This window comes from Callospermophilus lateralis, chromosome 8, assembly GCF_048772815.1.
Source record: "Callospermophilus lateralis isolate mCalLat2 chromosome 8, mCalLat2.hap1, whole genome shotgun sequence".
Classification (NCBI taxonomy): domain Eukaryota; kingdom Metazoa; phylum Chordata; class Mammalia; order Rodentia; family Sciuridae; genus Callospermophilus; species Callospermophilus lateralis.
This window is the reverse complement of record NC_135312.1, coordinates 97,420,906-97,435,860: the sequence shown is the minus strand read 5'-3', so window position 1 is coordinate 97,435,860 and position 14,955 is coordinate 97,420,906. Positions and strand designations below refer to the sequence as shown.

General features: G+C 34.3%; 1 protein-coding gene across 1 annotated transcript in view; it reads left to right on the top strand.

The window, feature by feature from the left end:
* Positions 1 to 14,955, top strand: part of Bmpr1b (bone morphogenetic protein receptor type 1B) — a 140,511-nt gene that overhangs the window by 108,365 nt on the left and 17,191 nt on the right. Inside the window, exons 3-6 of the mRNA XM_076863860.2 lie at positions 1,500 to 1,602; positions 2,107 to 2,209; positions 8,979 to 9,075; positions 9,993 to 10,131. Coding sequence (XP_076719975.1) covers positions 1,500 to 1,602; positions 2,107 to 2,209; positions 8,979 to 9,075; positions 9,993 to 10,131 — 442 coding nt within the window. The remainder of the gene's footprint in view (positions 1 to 1,499; positions 1,603 to 2,106; positions 2,210 to 8,978; positions 9,076 to 9,992; positions 10,132 to 14,955) is intronic.

The following is a 14,955-nucleotide window of genomic DNA, read 5'->3' as shown; positions in this document are numbered from 1 at the left end:
TTGGCTAAAAAGCCCCAGAGAATTTAGAACATGGGCTATTGAGAATTTTTTTCTTCTCAGTAATATTCATGCATTTGACCTTCGTCTGACAAAGGTATTTATCATTGACCCTTCCAAGCCATTCATTAGTATGTGTGGACTTTGCTCAGCTACTTCTTATAAACTGAGGCATGCTGGATTGCTTGAGGGTGATAAGCTGAGTAAACACTTCTAAAAATGTTGATGATAACTGAAGGTCTTATGTATGGCAGAATGCTGCTACCGCTAAGACAGAACAGGCAAACTACAAATCACAGCTAATATATGCTCCAAGCTTCCTTCCCTGACCTTCCAGGACTGTTGTCATCTCCATCTTGGACATTGAACTTGCATATGCCTAAGAAAATAATGGAGATATGTTTTAGTACTTTGATTCAGAAGACCTGCAGTAGTGGCTTATGGCTTACACTGGGAGTCTACTGGCATTTATTACCTAAACTTGTGAAGACAGTAATGTCTGTTTTCAAATAGTTATATTTTTACCAGTTCTTGTTTTTCATTTTAGTCCCAGGATAGCAAAAAATTATGTGGGAATTAAGTAAGAGAGCCTTTATCCAAACCCTGGTTCTGCAAATATTTATCTTTCAACCTTATTTAAGTGTAGTATTCTCTCTTATCTCCAGTTTCTTCATCTGTAAAATAGAAGAAATATTACTGTTTTCTCTCTTGTTCAAAAAAAATATATATGGCATCAGTGAATGTTAACCTAGGAAAACATAAAAATTAAAAATTTCCTTTTTTTGATTGTTTTGACAAAACCCCTTCTTTCTGTTGTCTGCCCTTATCCACTCCCAGCATAAGCCCAGACTGCTTAAGTCAAACTTCTGGCAACCCAGAGGCAGGGGAACCCAATGGTGGAGTCTTTGCTACCTAAGTTGTGCCCTGCTGGACTGACTCCTACCTGTCTGTAGTTGTCATACCTCAGTGATAATAAGTTTACTTCACTACCTCAAGCCAAGGAGAGCCGGCCTGAATGTTCACCTTCATGGGTTCCAACTCCTGCCTTCCTTCTCTCACTGACTGTATGACTCATGTTCTTTAAGCCTCAGTTTTCTCACATAAAAGGTGAGGATGGTACTACTTCCTCAGAGTTTTATGTCTTGATTTCTCCAGGTAAGTGGTATCTGTGAAGGGCCAAAGTTCATCAAGTGGTATATATGGTTATCCATGTTAATAAATGAAATGTGTTATTTGGACATTTTACATCCCGTTGCACAAATTCCTAGGTAGAGAAGATATTACTAAATGTTTCTATGATAATTAAGTTTACTTTCATAAAAGGGAAGTTTTGAGATTCTCCAAAGTGTGTAACCTATAAAGATCATTGACTTTCTCCTTATTTATAATGAAGCAAATGATACATGTCATGTATTTTGCTTTCCCTGAACTCACAGACTTTCTCCCTCTGCCTCCCCACCTATCTCTCTCTCTCTGTGTCTTTCTGCTGGTTTTGCTTTTAGCACAGACGGATATTGTTTCACAATGATAGAGGAAGATGACTCTGGGATGCCGGTGGTCACTTCTGGGTGTCTAGGATTAGAAGGTTCAGATTTTCAGTGTCGGGTAAGGAAGATAACCTGATTTCATTTGTAATTTTGTATTGGCTATATTTCTACCAAGATTCAAGTAAGACAAAATAGTTATTTTTCATGGCTAGCCCATTTTTAGTAATCTGGAAAGTAATTAAAAATTCTCATTGGACCAATTCTCCCTTTTTTTTTTTTTTTGAAATGTCCTTTTTATTTTTGTTCACTTCTTGTTAGTGTGTCATTAGTTCATATTCTTCAAAATCCATTTTATCTAATTCCATTAAACCAAGACTTCTTCCTCAGATTATGGACACTGATTATTACAAATATAGTGGTAATTTGATTGAAATGCAGAAGTTGTAATAATATCCAATAATTTGAAATGAATTATCTGATACAAACTAACATTTTCAAGATATTTGTATAAAATTATTGGATGTTTAAATGAGTTCTCTTAGTAATCGTTTCTTATATTTTAGATGAACTGAGTTTGAAATTTAGAGGAGACTCACTAAAAGCTGTTTGTGTTCAATTTTAGGACACTCCTATTCCTCATCAAAGAAGATCGATTGAATGCTGCACAGAAAGGAATGAATGTAATAAAGACCTCCACCCTACTTTGCCTCCACTGAAAAACAGAGGTAAGGCCAGGATGAATTTCAGGCTGGCAAATCTTGGGCACAGTAAAAATGAACGTGGGAAGCATTTTTTCTTTTTCCAGCTCTTCTACCTGCAACATTTTCCAGAGCTGAAACAGAGGGCTGAGGCAAGATAACATAATGAACCTGTCACTCAGAGAGGCTTGCAGACAGTTCTGGGGACAGTAGTTGCCTGTGATTCCATTTTTAGGATGTGTGTTACTTTGACTTCTCCCCACTTCCCTCCCAGAGTCGTAGTTCCTAGAGCTTGCAGGGTGTCTCAGGAGAGCAGAGGGAGATGGTGCTTCATGCTTACCCACAAAAGGTATTCAGAAGTTGTATTTAACTTGGAAACTACCATTTGGCTTCCTTGATTTTAAAATAAAGACTTTATAAAAGACTAAATGAAAGATCATTTGCTGTATGACATTTCATTTTATCAATGTTAGAGTAATTTTTACTCATCATATATCAATAGACTGATAAAATAGGGATGATGTTTATAAGTTTTAACTTTAAAACTTATACATTTAAGTTTTGCTCATTGAAAAAAAGAATTAAATCCCAAAGGATTTTATATTAAAAACAACTCCCATGTTTCCTTTCTCCTCTTTGTTCTCACACAAATAATTATTTGTATTTTTGTGGTCTTGATTCCTAAGTATTATATAAGTGGGTTCAAGCGATCCTTCATGGTGGATTTTCTTTCTTTCTTTCTCTCTCCTTTTTTTTTTTTTTTTTGTAGTGGGGATTGAACTCAGGGAGCACTTAACCATTGAGCCATACCCCTAGCCCTCTTTATTTTTTATTTTGAGACAGGGTCTTACTGAGTTGCTTAGGACTTTGTTAAGTTGCTGAGACCGGCTTTGAACTTGTGATCCTCCTGCCTCAGACTCCCAAGCCACTGGGATTACAAGTGTGCTACATCATACCTGGCTGATTTTATTTCTTAAAAAGAAAAAGAATTCACATAAAAAGTTCACAATTTAAAAGAAAATCAAGCAATAAGATATATAGAAATAGATAAAGACAATTTTTGCTTTCCAAACTATACTTTAGAATTCGAGAAAGAAAATGTAAATAATTGACTTAGTTTTGGTGAAAATATTTCAATAATAGAGTTAGACAATAAAGTATGTTAGTTACATAAAAAAGTGAGTGGCTAGCTCTGGGGTGGGAGGATATCAAAATAGCCTTGTAGAAGTGATGCCTGAATAAGACTTTACAGATGAACAAGAATTACCTAAGTGTGAGGAAGGATAGGCTACATGGATGAAATTTAAAAACTAAAATGACTAATGTAAAGTAACCCAATTTATACCTTACAGTAACTCTACGAGGTACTTAGGACTGATAGTCCCATTTTAAAGATGAGGAAATTGCAATATACAAAAAGGTTAACTTCATCAAATTTACACAGCCTGTGCGTGGCACTATTTGCTTTGCTTATTTTTCACTGCAGCACCAGCAAAGCAAAATACCTTAGGATAATATTCTTTCTCAAGAATGAGGAAATATGAAAAATAATTATATCAACTCCAACACCTTCATCAAAAACAAAATATGACTCAGAAGCCTAGTAACACTACAGCTGGTGGTAAGAATAGAAATGACAAGAAATGTCTGTTCTGAAGTGAAGGATGATGTGAAGAAGTCCCTCATTCCAAAATTACTTCTTAAGTCACATTGATTTATTTATTTGTTACCCAGGATTGAACTCAGGGCACTCGACAACTGAGCCACATCCCCAGCCCTATTCTGTATTTTATTTAGAGAGAGGGTCTCAATGAGTTGTTTAGTGCCTTACTTTTGCTGAGGCTGGCTTTGAACTTGTGATCCTCCTGCCTTAGCCTCCCAAGCCACCAATATTACAGGCATCTGCCACCATACCCAGTTTATAACAGCATTTATTTATTTTTAATGAACGCTTAAAAAAATAACAGTGTCAAAATGAAATAAATAGAAGCTCTTGCTTTTTTAAGTAAGATGCTGATTTGGCTTTTGAAAAAACAAAATTTCTATAGTTGAAGAAAGTTGGTGTGGGTTTTAATGTTTAAATATTGAAATTAATCATATACTACATAGACTATAAAAAATTTTTCAGAAATAACCTTCTGTTTTGGAATGTGATAATTTTAATGTAGTTTCAGTCAAATTATAATACAGAATTTCCAAAGTTGAAAATTATTTTTCCATTTAATAAATATAATGTGAGCAGCTTACAGATTTATTTTAAAATGCTATCCCTGACATGCCAGAAATGGTGGTATACACCCATCTATAATCTCAGTGATTTGGGAGGATGAGGTGGGAGGATAACAAATTTAAGGCCAACCTGGGCAACTTAGGCCCTGTCTCAAAAAATAAAATAAAATAAAGCTGGGGATGTAGCTCAGTGGAAGAGCACCCGGAGTTAGATCCCTAGTACAAATAAATAAGCCAACAACTAAGTAAATAAAATGCTGTCCTTTAGATATTGCCCATTATAAACTAAAGTCTGTAGGTAAAGGCATATATCTAGTGAAACATCCATATTCTCCTCAACAGATTGAATGTATGCTAGTGTACAGCATGTGAAGGGAAGCCCAGAATTGACCTTCTGTTGTGCAGGTTGTGCCCTCAGTATTGTAGACCAGTATACGAGACTGAGCTCAGTTCCTTGCTAGAGAGTAGTGCTAACATTTCTTGCAATGCTTCGCTCCTTTGGTGCCCACTGTGTGTTCTTGGTGTGAATAAGCATAGGCTGTTGTGACTGGCACTGGAGAAGAGATGGCGCAGGAAAGCCGAGCAGATATCCAAAGCCACTCAAACATGCAGGGGACCACGTTCATGATCTGTAACTAGAGAGTGGACTGGTCTGTGGACTGGCCCAGGACACCAAAGGCTACTGAACAGCCGGCCCCTTTCGTCCTGGTTTCTCACTCTGCATGGATCTCCTCCTGAGGTAGCTGCTGAGTGGCTCGACTCTTGTGGGAGCCTGTATTTAGGAAGCTGTGGGCTGTGCAGAATTGGCATCAGGAGAGCAGGCTGGTGAGAGGCCCAGTCCTTGAGCTGTGGCCAAGGCAAGGAGAACTCCTCTACCCTGAGGCCATTCAGACTTGGAGGAGCTGCAAAAAGGGGCAATTGTTAAAGTGGGTAGAACTGCTTTCCAACTGGGCAGCTCTTGAGAATGAGACATGACTAGGTTTTGTGCCCATTGCCAGTCTCTGTCTTTTCTTACCAGTGTACATAAAATGTACTGGTATTTGTCCTCCCATACCCCCCCCCAAAAAAAATAAATAAAATAAACACTCAATTCCTATCTGGGAAATTTGGATTAAATTTGTGTGTAAGACAGATGAAAGGAATTCAGAGGTAATTAATTTATCCCCCCCATTCTCATACAGGAATTTGGATATAAAAGTTGTTTCTTAAATCTCCTTTGTTATCAGGAGATACGATCCTAAACAGTTTTATACGTGAGAATAACTAGAATATTGTTTTTATTCTTAAGAAGAATTTAAATCTAGATTTAACTGTAAAAAGAAATCCCAACATATGATAAAAGTAAATATAAAATGTTATTACTAACATTGTGTGTCAAGACTGTTCTTTTTAAATTCTTTATACTGTATTGATTGGATGATATCTCCCACTTATCCATAATCATTAATACTTAGAGTGCTTGAAAAGATATCTTTGGGCAAGTGATTATTTTCCAAGATACTTTCTAGCTGTATGATTTTTTTTCCTTTTTATTTCATGTTGCAAATATGAACCACCTTCTAGTCCTGTAAACACAGTCCTGTCAGCCTGAGGAGTTCCTAACTACTCCTCTGCTGGGTCATTAGTAGTGACAGGTGCAGTTTTGTTTCGAAGTTGCTGGTTATCCTTACTTGCCTCTTGGAGTCAGTTAGACATCCCTGGGGACCTCTTGGTTCCATTTCCTGAGTAGTTGGAGTGACAGTACAGGTAGAAATAAGCTGCCCAGAGAGAACTGTGGGCTCTGCTCTTTTCCTGATAGGTATCTGGCCGTGTTGGCTTTGGAGACTCTGGCAGAGACTTGAATGTTTACATTTGTTAATGCTCTGAGCCCAGGTAATGGTAGATTAAAACATGACTGGCATGACAAAAGGTGCATTGCTAAGGATCACCTGTTCATGAGGAGAGACAGGGGGATGGACAGGGAGGCTGCAAGCGCTAGGGTATTGGGGCAAAAAAAAAAAAATGTGAAAAGGGAGGTAAAACTAGCCTTAGAGAAAGAGCTTATTGGTAAGGAGAGAACCTTTTAGAGCCTTTGTGGTCTCATTGTTTTCACAAACCAGAAATATCATGAAATGAGAAGTAAATACAGTGTTCTTGCAGTTTAGGGTATATTCTGTACTCATCATTTACATGAAAAATAAAAGACAAGGGAAGGTGAGAATTTTAGTAAAACTGCATCACTGGAATCAAAAAGAGTTTTGTGTCCTTATACTGAAAATGTGTTGTGATTATGTGAACCTCTGTATTTTTAGTTGAGTAGCATTCTTTTTGAATTTCTGCAAAATCAAACTTTTCTTACTTTTAAAACTGGGAATACATTTTAACCTAAGTTTCTAGTTACAGTTGTTTTTTTTTATTATTTATACGTAGGAAATGGAGGAAAATTTTACTGAAATAATTTTTGTTCAAAATTTCAGCCTGCTAATTTTAAGAATCTACAAATTATTTTCAAGATTTGCTAAGTAGTACATTTTAGACAATGCACTTGCTATTGCATATGTTCCACTGCTTTAAAGCTGGCGTGGCTTTTGCAGAGTACTTTAGAAGTTAAGTTCTGAACCCCTTTATCCTGGACTATTGGCAACATTTCTGAATTTATGAATATAAAACTACTTGTTTTTAATGTTCATCATCTAGTCTTTGAGAAATAGACAACTTTCATAAATATTCATATGGATCATAAATAATTATTAAACATATATTTTAGACTCTTAAGTAAATTATAACATTCATATTAGAAGTATTTACAAGTGGATAGGAGTGTTATTCTGCAACATTATATAGTTAAAAAATAATACAGACATACAAAAGTAAATAAATACAAATGCAAATATATGTAGACGTATGTGTGTGTATATTGATACACACACATGTATGGGACACTAACAGAGCAAGAGAATTATAAAACAAATATAAAATTTTAACAATGAGAATAATTAGCATATTGGAGTTGTTTATTCTCATACATTCTCTGTAAGGCTGAAATCTTTTCAAAATAGTTAAAACATTCTTACATTGATAATGCAGTCTTTATAAAGGATGTTTGACAATATGACTTGAAATATATGTCCTTTAACCTAATAATTATTTTAGGAATTCCAAAGAAATAAGCATTGACATGTGCCAAGACATATGTGTTTACTTACTATAGGATTGTTTTTATTATAATAAAGAAGTATTAAAGCAAAATCTTTGAAATCTCCTAAATAAACAAGAGAAGACTGGCTAATTAGGATGTCCCTACATATAATAATATGTAGTCTTTAAATCATGTTTCAGGAAAAAAAAAAACACTTGTTGTTTTGGAAAATGTTCACAATATTATAAATGAAAATAATCTATAATGCAATATATTATACTATTTTTTAATGATTTTGCTCATGAATTTTTTTATTCATTACAATGATATCAAGATGGCATATACTTAACTGTTGGCTATAAATTCTCCTGTGTGGTAATGAGGTAGTGATTTTGTTTTTAACTTTAGTTAGCTGATGCTTTTTAGTTTTTCTTCATATAACATACTTTTTTAATGGAAAAAAAGTAACATTGGGTGGGATAAGAACTTCATCCAAAGAAATTGTTTGGGTGGCCATATTTGTAAAGATACACAGTTGGAAAATCTCCACTTGTAATAAAAGACAATAATAACTCTTGTCAAGGGTAAATGTTGCCCTTAACAAAAACAGTACTTATTCTGTTACTGTATGAGTACAGTGCACATGGCTTTAAGTCATTTTTCTCAAAATATGGCCCAGCAACCGCTGCATAAAAATTACCTGGGTGTGGTGGCTCAGACCAGTAATCCCATTGACTTGGGAGGCTAAGGCAGGAGGATTGCAGGTTTGAGGCCAGCCTCAGCAACTTAGCAAGACTGTATCTCAAAATAAAAAAGGCTAGGATGTAGCTCAGTGGTAAAGTGGTCTTGCCTTCAATCCCCAGTACCAACTAGCTAACCAACAAACAAAAACCCATACACACACAGTCAGTAAATGAAAGTATGCATTTGTATTGAATGTCTTTCTGTCATTCTTACTCATACAAAGTTTGAGAAAACAAGCATTAAGTAAATCCGGTTTGTCAAGAATGAGAGTTAAGACAAAGTGAATATGTTTAATGTATTTTTATATTATAAATTTTATATTATATATACTTAATAATATATAATATCATTTAAAAGTTTCACATATTCTTTGGCAAGAACACATTCATGTGTTTCCATTTGTAAAAAATTGTATTCATGAAGGACATCCATTTGCTCTTGTCCTGTTCTCTCCATGGGTTTATCCTGTGCCAAGTCCATTCCTTCCAGAGAGGAAATGTGTGCTGTTGAAATGTGTCTACATGAAGGATGATTGACATAAGTCAAACATGTAGTTTTGAGTGTCTATATATTTTTAATCAATTGTCGTGCTAAAAGTGTTTTCATATCTTGGATATATTGCTTAGCAAGTACTTTTGAGAAAAAGTTATTTCCTCATTTTAAGTAAAAATATTCTCCATATCATGACTCTCTTTTTAATTTCAGATTTTGTTGATGGACCTATACACCACAAGGCCTTACTTATATCTGTGACTGTCTGTAGTTTGCTATTGGTCCTTATCATTTTATTTTGTTACTTCAGGTAAGTTTCTAACATAGATATGGAATTTGGCATTCATAGTACCTTTCATAAACTAATATTCTACCATTTTTTTTCTGTTGATCTTCTTCATTGAAGCTTTCCTTGGTCTAATTGGATTTTAGACTTAAAATATTTGAAACTATTGACAAATATGGTTATCCCAATGAAGTTATAAATAGGTACCCAACTCATTTCTACTTCAGACATCAAAACTATTCTTATAAATATTTCATCTCTAAGGAAATCAGAGAGGAGTTCCAGGACTGATTACTTCTCAGGTTGATTCTAAGTAAAGCAAGGAGTACACTGAACTTTGAGTAGTTCAATTTATTTCATATTTCTTGAGCTAAAAATTTCTCATATAAAGGATTTTTAAATATAATTTATAGATTAAATGTTAAAATTAAAAGTTGTTATAATAAAGTATGACAGCTACAAACTATTTTCAGTCACCTAAGAACTTATTTTCTAGTTTATGAAATATGAAGGATCTTTATACCCATGTCATTTGTCTTTTGAGCAATTCAATATTCATTTATGATACTCTGCAAATGTGTCAATGAATTGATTCAAATGAATTCATGTTCTAATTGAAAACATTATAATTAAAAGGAAAATAACTTAGGGAATAAATATTGAAACTATGTGGAAATATTAACAGAATATAGAAGTGCAGTTGAAAGAAGCAGAAGAATTGTAAATGGTTGACACTGTGTAAAAAACATGAAGTTTATTTTTAAAAAAAATCTGCCAAATTTAAAATTTGTATTTTAGAAACCGTAACTAAGGGCAACATTTGATCTTGTCTTGCATTTTTGTGATAAAATCAAACCTGCTGTGATTAGTGTTTATCTGCAATGCTTTATCTGTGTCAGTACATTTCAGTTTCTAAAATCATCCCAATCGTCTCTCCTTAGGTATAAAAGACAAGAAACCAGACCTCGGTACAGCATTGGGCTGGAACAGGATGGAACTTACATTCCTCCTGGAGAATCCCTGAGAGACTTAATTGAGCAGTCTCAAAGCTCAGGAAGTGGATCAGGCCTCCCTCTGCTGGTATGAGAAGAACATATCTTGAAAGGAAATGTCTTGTAAAAGGAAATGACAATAAATATAGGGTTTCATTTTACTGAAATAGATAGGACAGTGGAGAAGGAGAACGCTTTAGGCAGTCGATGGGACATCAGATTTCAGATGCAGGGCTTCCTGATAACATTTTTGACATATTGAGGGTAAGGTGATTGTTTTTTAATGAAAGTGTATGGTTACAGCCTAGACCCTCGGACATCTTTCTGATACAGAGCAGATTAGAAAACATTAAACGTGGGACCATCTTCCCTCTGTTTTCATTGAGGATAGCATTACAGCACTTTGGCCTGGCTATTGAAGGCCAAAGTATCACAACCAATTGGGATCTGAGCACTTCTACACAGGAAGAAGGCTGCATTTCAGCCACAGAGTTCATGTTTCAGGTTGAGATCTTAGCTTTTCCATTCAGGAGAGGTTTAATTTTCCAATGGTGAGTACTGCCAGACTGGACAAGCATATATGTATACCAAATTCCAGGCACTTGCTTTAATGAGAAAAATATTTGATTCTTTTATGAACCATGAAGAAAGATAGTTGGGATTCATGATATAAATAATTCTCATGAGGAATGATCTGGTTCTGACTTTGGATATCTTATTTACTTTATTCATCTGATGGCCTTTGATTTACTACTATGAGTAATAATTTTGAGACCAGGCAGAAAATAACTTATGGAGCTCTTTCAGCCTTCCAAAATCTTTGATCCTGCTAGGTTCTTTTCCTGGATATGACATTATTATACCCGGTGCTGCTCCTGGGTCTTCTTTCTTGGCTTGATACCCATTGCACCTAAGCTCAGCCTGCCCACCCTCTCCTACCTCCCTTCCCTACCTGCATCCTGACCTCTAACTTCACCTTTGAGTAATTTCTTTCTTTTTTTAAGAAAATTCTCTTTAATGGTCCAACTTCAAAGTGGAAATTCTCATATATTCTCATATTATTACCACAAACAGAAACAGCCTATACACAGATATGCACAGATTCAGGGCAAGTTGTAGTTACAAAAGAGGTGGAAGAATTTTCTTGACAGTTCTTTATGTAATTCAAAGTAAATAAAATTAAAGTTTTGCAAGCCAGTACAAATATCATTGCAATTGGTATTTTAATTATCATGCATTCACTACACTAGAAAGGAAAAAACCCACTTTTACCCACTATCCAAAAAAAGAATTAAATAATTTTTTAAATGACTGTTTTACTCAAAAGGGAATAGGAATAAAATGGTAAAGTAAAAAAAAAACAAAACAAAACAAAACAAAACTCCATTTCAGGATGGGGTGGTAGCTCAGTAGTAGAGTGCCTGCCTAGCATGTGTGAGGCACTGGGTTTGATCCTCAGCTCCATATTAAAAAAATAAATAAAGGTATTATGTTCATCTAGCAAAAAATAAAAAGCTATTACATTTGTGTCAGTATCATCTAAATTAAGAGTGCAATATTGTTCAGACATATCATTAATAAAAACAAACTACAGATATTTGAAAAGTTGTACTATCATGAACAAAATACTTCATAGACATTTTTAGCCTTTGAGCAATGAAAATATTTCCTTTGTCCTCTCACATAAAAGGGGGAAATCTGTTAATAAAATAACTGATATTTCTACGTATATAGTGCTTTCAAAACTACCACATCATTTTAATATATATATTCACATATATACATATATATCATAGTGATATGATATATATATCATAGTGATATATATGTATATATGTCATTATTTCAATCTATATACATATATATATACATATGTATCATAATGATATATGTGTGTATATGTCATTATTAACTGAAATTTACAGATAAGAAAGCTGAGACCAGTGATCAGACATTCAGAATTTGGTGGAGCTGAAACCTAAATTAAGAACTTGCAGCTCTACATTTCATATAATTTCTACTACACCCAAAGAGAAAGAACAGTTTTATTTGTTGGTATTTTATATATGAAAAATCTCTGCATTTAAGGAAGATAAACAGCACCTTGCCACCAATGTAAATTCTCTCTATATAAAGCAATATATTTTTATTTTTCTCTGACCTGTACTTGAAATTTGTTTTTGTCAATAACTATCATTTTTTTTAACACAATGACCTTTCTGTAATTACTTCTTGAAAACCAGGTATGTCCACATCTTCACAAATGTCAGCTCTTTATGGAACATTCCTCCAACTTATGGCCAAGGTCTACTTCACATTTTATCTCTCACAACTTATCAGTTACCCAAGAATGAGCCAATTTATTTTGTCTTTTATCATAATATTTTCCTTTTAATACTAATATGACTGCTTAAAATAAGGTTACAATTAATGTTAATGTATCTGTGTGTTTTGGTGATCTGGGTCCTGTTTGAAGGTGGAGATTATATTTTATTCACTTTGAATCCCCAGTAGAATGTCTGATTCATTAAGGGGCTGCTCAGTCATTTGTTTTAGAAAGCTTTCGGTTCCTACTTTTGCAGTCTATAAGGATACTGTTTCTATAATCAAGATACCAGAATAATGACATTTTCCTTATATCATACAATTATTAGGCATACAAATCCTCAAGCCACCTTGCCTGGGTTGTCTAGTCTAGACAATGGCCTTTACATATATTCCAATTTAATCTTCATTCTAATCCTGTGATGTAATAAAGCTAAGTGTCACTTAATGACAGGGACAGATTGTGAGGAATGCATCACTAGATGATATCATTGTATGAACATTACAGAGTGTTCTTATACAAACTAAGGAAGCTCTTCCATCAGTAGGCAAATTAATTGTCTTACGGAATCATCATTACATATGCAGTCTGTCATTGACCAAAACCTTGATAAACAGCACATGACTGTACTAGAAATATATCCTTGCATTTCACATCAGGGGATACAACAGAAATAGGCCAACTAATTGGTGTGTGGAAAAGTAAGGATTTAAACCCAGATGATGGGACCCAGTCAGGATTTGAACCTAAAATCTGTGCTTTTAACCTTTGGAAGATAGGAAGCAAATGTTCAGTAAGTCAAAGAAATGCATTTGATAGGAGAAATAAGGAAGGAGGGTTCTATAAAATCCTGTCAGAAAAAAAAATAAATAAAATAAACAAAATCTCAGCATTACAACTTTAATATCTGGTTTTAGGATTTGGTTTTTCAGATTAAAATATGCTGAAGTATATGGTCTTTTCTCCATATATTGTTGTGTAAATGAATATCTCACCTTAGTATAGATTTGTTGTTTATCTCATTAATGGAAGAAAAATTCATGCCTTAACACATATGTGGACCTAATGTTTACCAGATGACTTTATATCCTTTAATTTGGGGTCCTCTTCTTTTTTTTAACATAAAATATCTATTTCTTTCTTCCTTAAAGAGAAGGAATATCAGAGTTGTTGAAAGAATTAAGATAGTGTATGTTTCTGTTCTCTGTGTGTGATGCACATGTATTCACACACAAACATCACAATTCCTGGCATATTATTTAACATACATATAGTATGTATTTAATAAGTAATAACTTATTGATACTTATATTCTATTTTTTTGATTTTGTAAAGGAGCACGAGGTAATTTTTCTAACTGAACATTAAAGCTCTTTAGTGAGGAATCTTGTGAAAATCTTTCCCATACATATTATTAACATAGCCTTATTAAGCGAAGTATTTTAAGCCACATATTTGTTTGTAGAGGGGTGTGTGTGTGTATGTGTGTGTGTGTGTGTTGCTCATTTAGAGACACAGGAGAGAGTAGGCAACATTATTAACAGATACGTATTTTTGGCCATCCATATGGTACATGGATTTAAACATTAGACACTATCAGATCATTAAGTAAGATGCTAATCCTGGAATAGTTATAGCTCCTTATAAATCCTTATACATTCACTTGTATCCAGTGCACCGAAATAATTCTTCTTTGGAATCACAGTTACTCTGATTTATATGTAAGATGAAATCAACTAATAAACAGAAAAGGTTTCTCTTGGTTCGCATTTTAGAGATTTCAGTTAGCCCTGTTACTTCAGGCTTGTGGTAGCACATCATGACATCTCTAAAACTGCCCATCTCATGGTCAGGAAGTAAAAGAGAGAGAAAAAGAAGAGTCCATTTTCCACAATCCCCTCTGAAGGCACACTTCCAGTGACTCAGTTCGTCTCAGTAGGCCTCATCTGTTAAAAGTTTCCACCTCCTCCCAATAGCACCAAATTGACCTCTGAGGGGCACTTAAGATCTAAACTAGAGCAAGATATTTTATCTATACACCCAACTTTCAAATATTGATGTCTACCAATATAATATAGAATGAAAATGTAAGTACAAAAAGACTAGAAATATTTGCTAAATCAAGTAAAAACTCAAATTAGTTTTTAAAATTTTCAAGTTATATTTTCATGCCCTTAGATGTTATAATCCCAAAATATAAGTGCATTTTAAATTCCTGAATGTTAATTTATTATCTTGAAGATAAGTTGGTCCTATCCTAGTTTATCAGGCTTTGCCAATGGTGTCAGTACTTTCATTAAAGAAGATGTATTATCACTAGAAAAGAAGCAGATGCAAAACTGTTTATGTTAGGGAATATTCACAGATTTACATAAGCAATGTTTTGTAACATCTATAAATCGAGTACAATATCTCTTTAATAGATGTGGCAAGTTTCCTGTCAAGTGAGTAATTAAACTGCTTATGTATTTGGCTCCCAGCTGCTCAGTGCTCTTGAAGCTCCTGTCAAACGGTTTGGGGATGGAGGTATACCAAAGGTTTCCTTGCATAATACATTTGGCTGCTAAATGGAGGGCGACTGCTTGT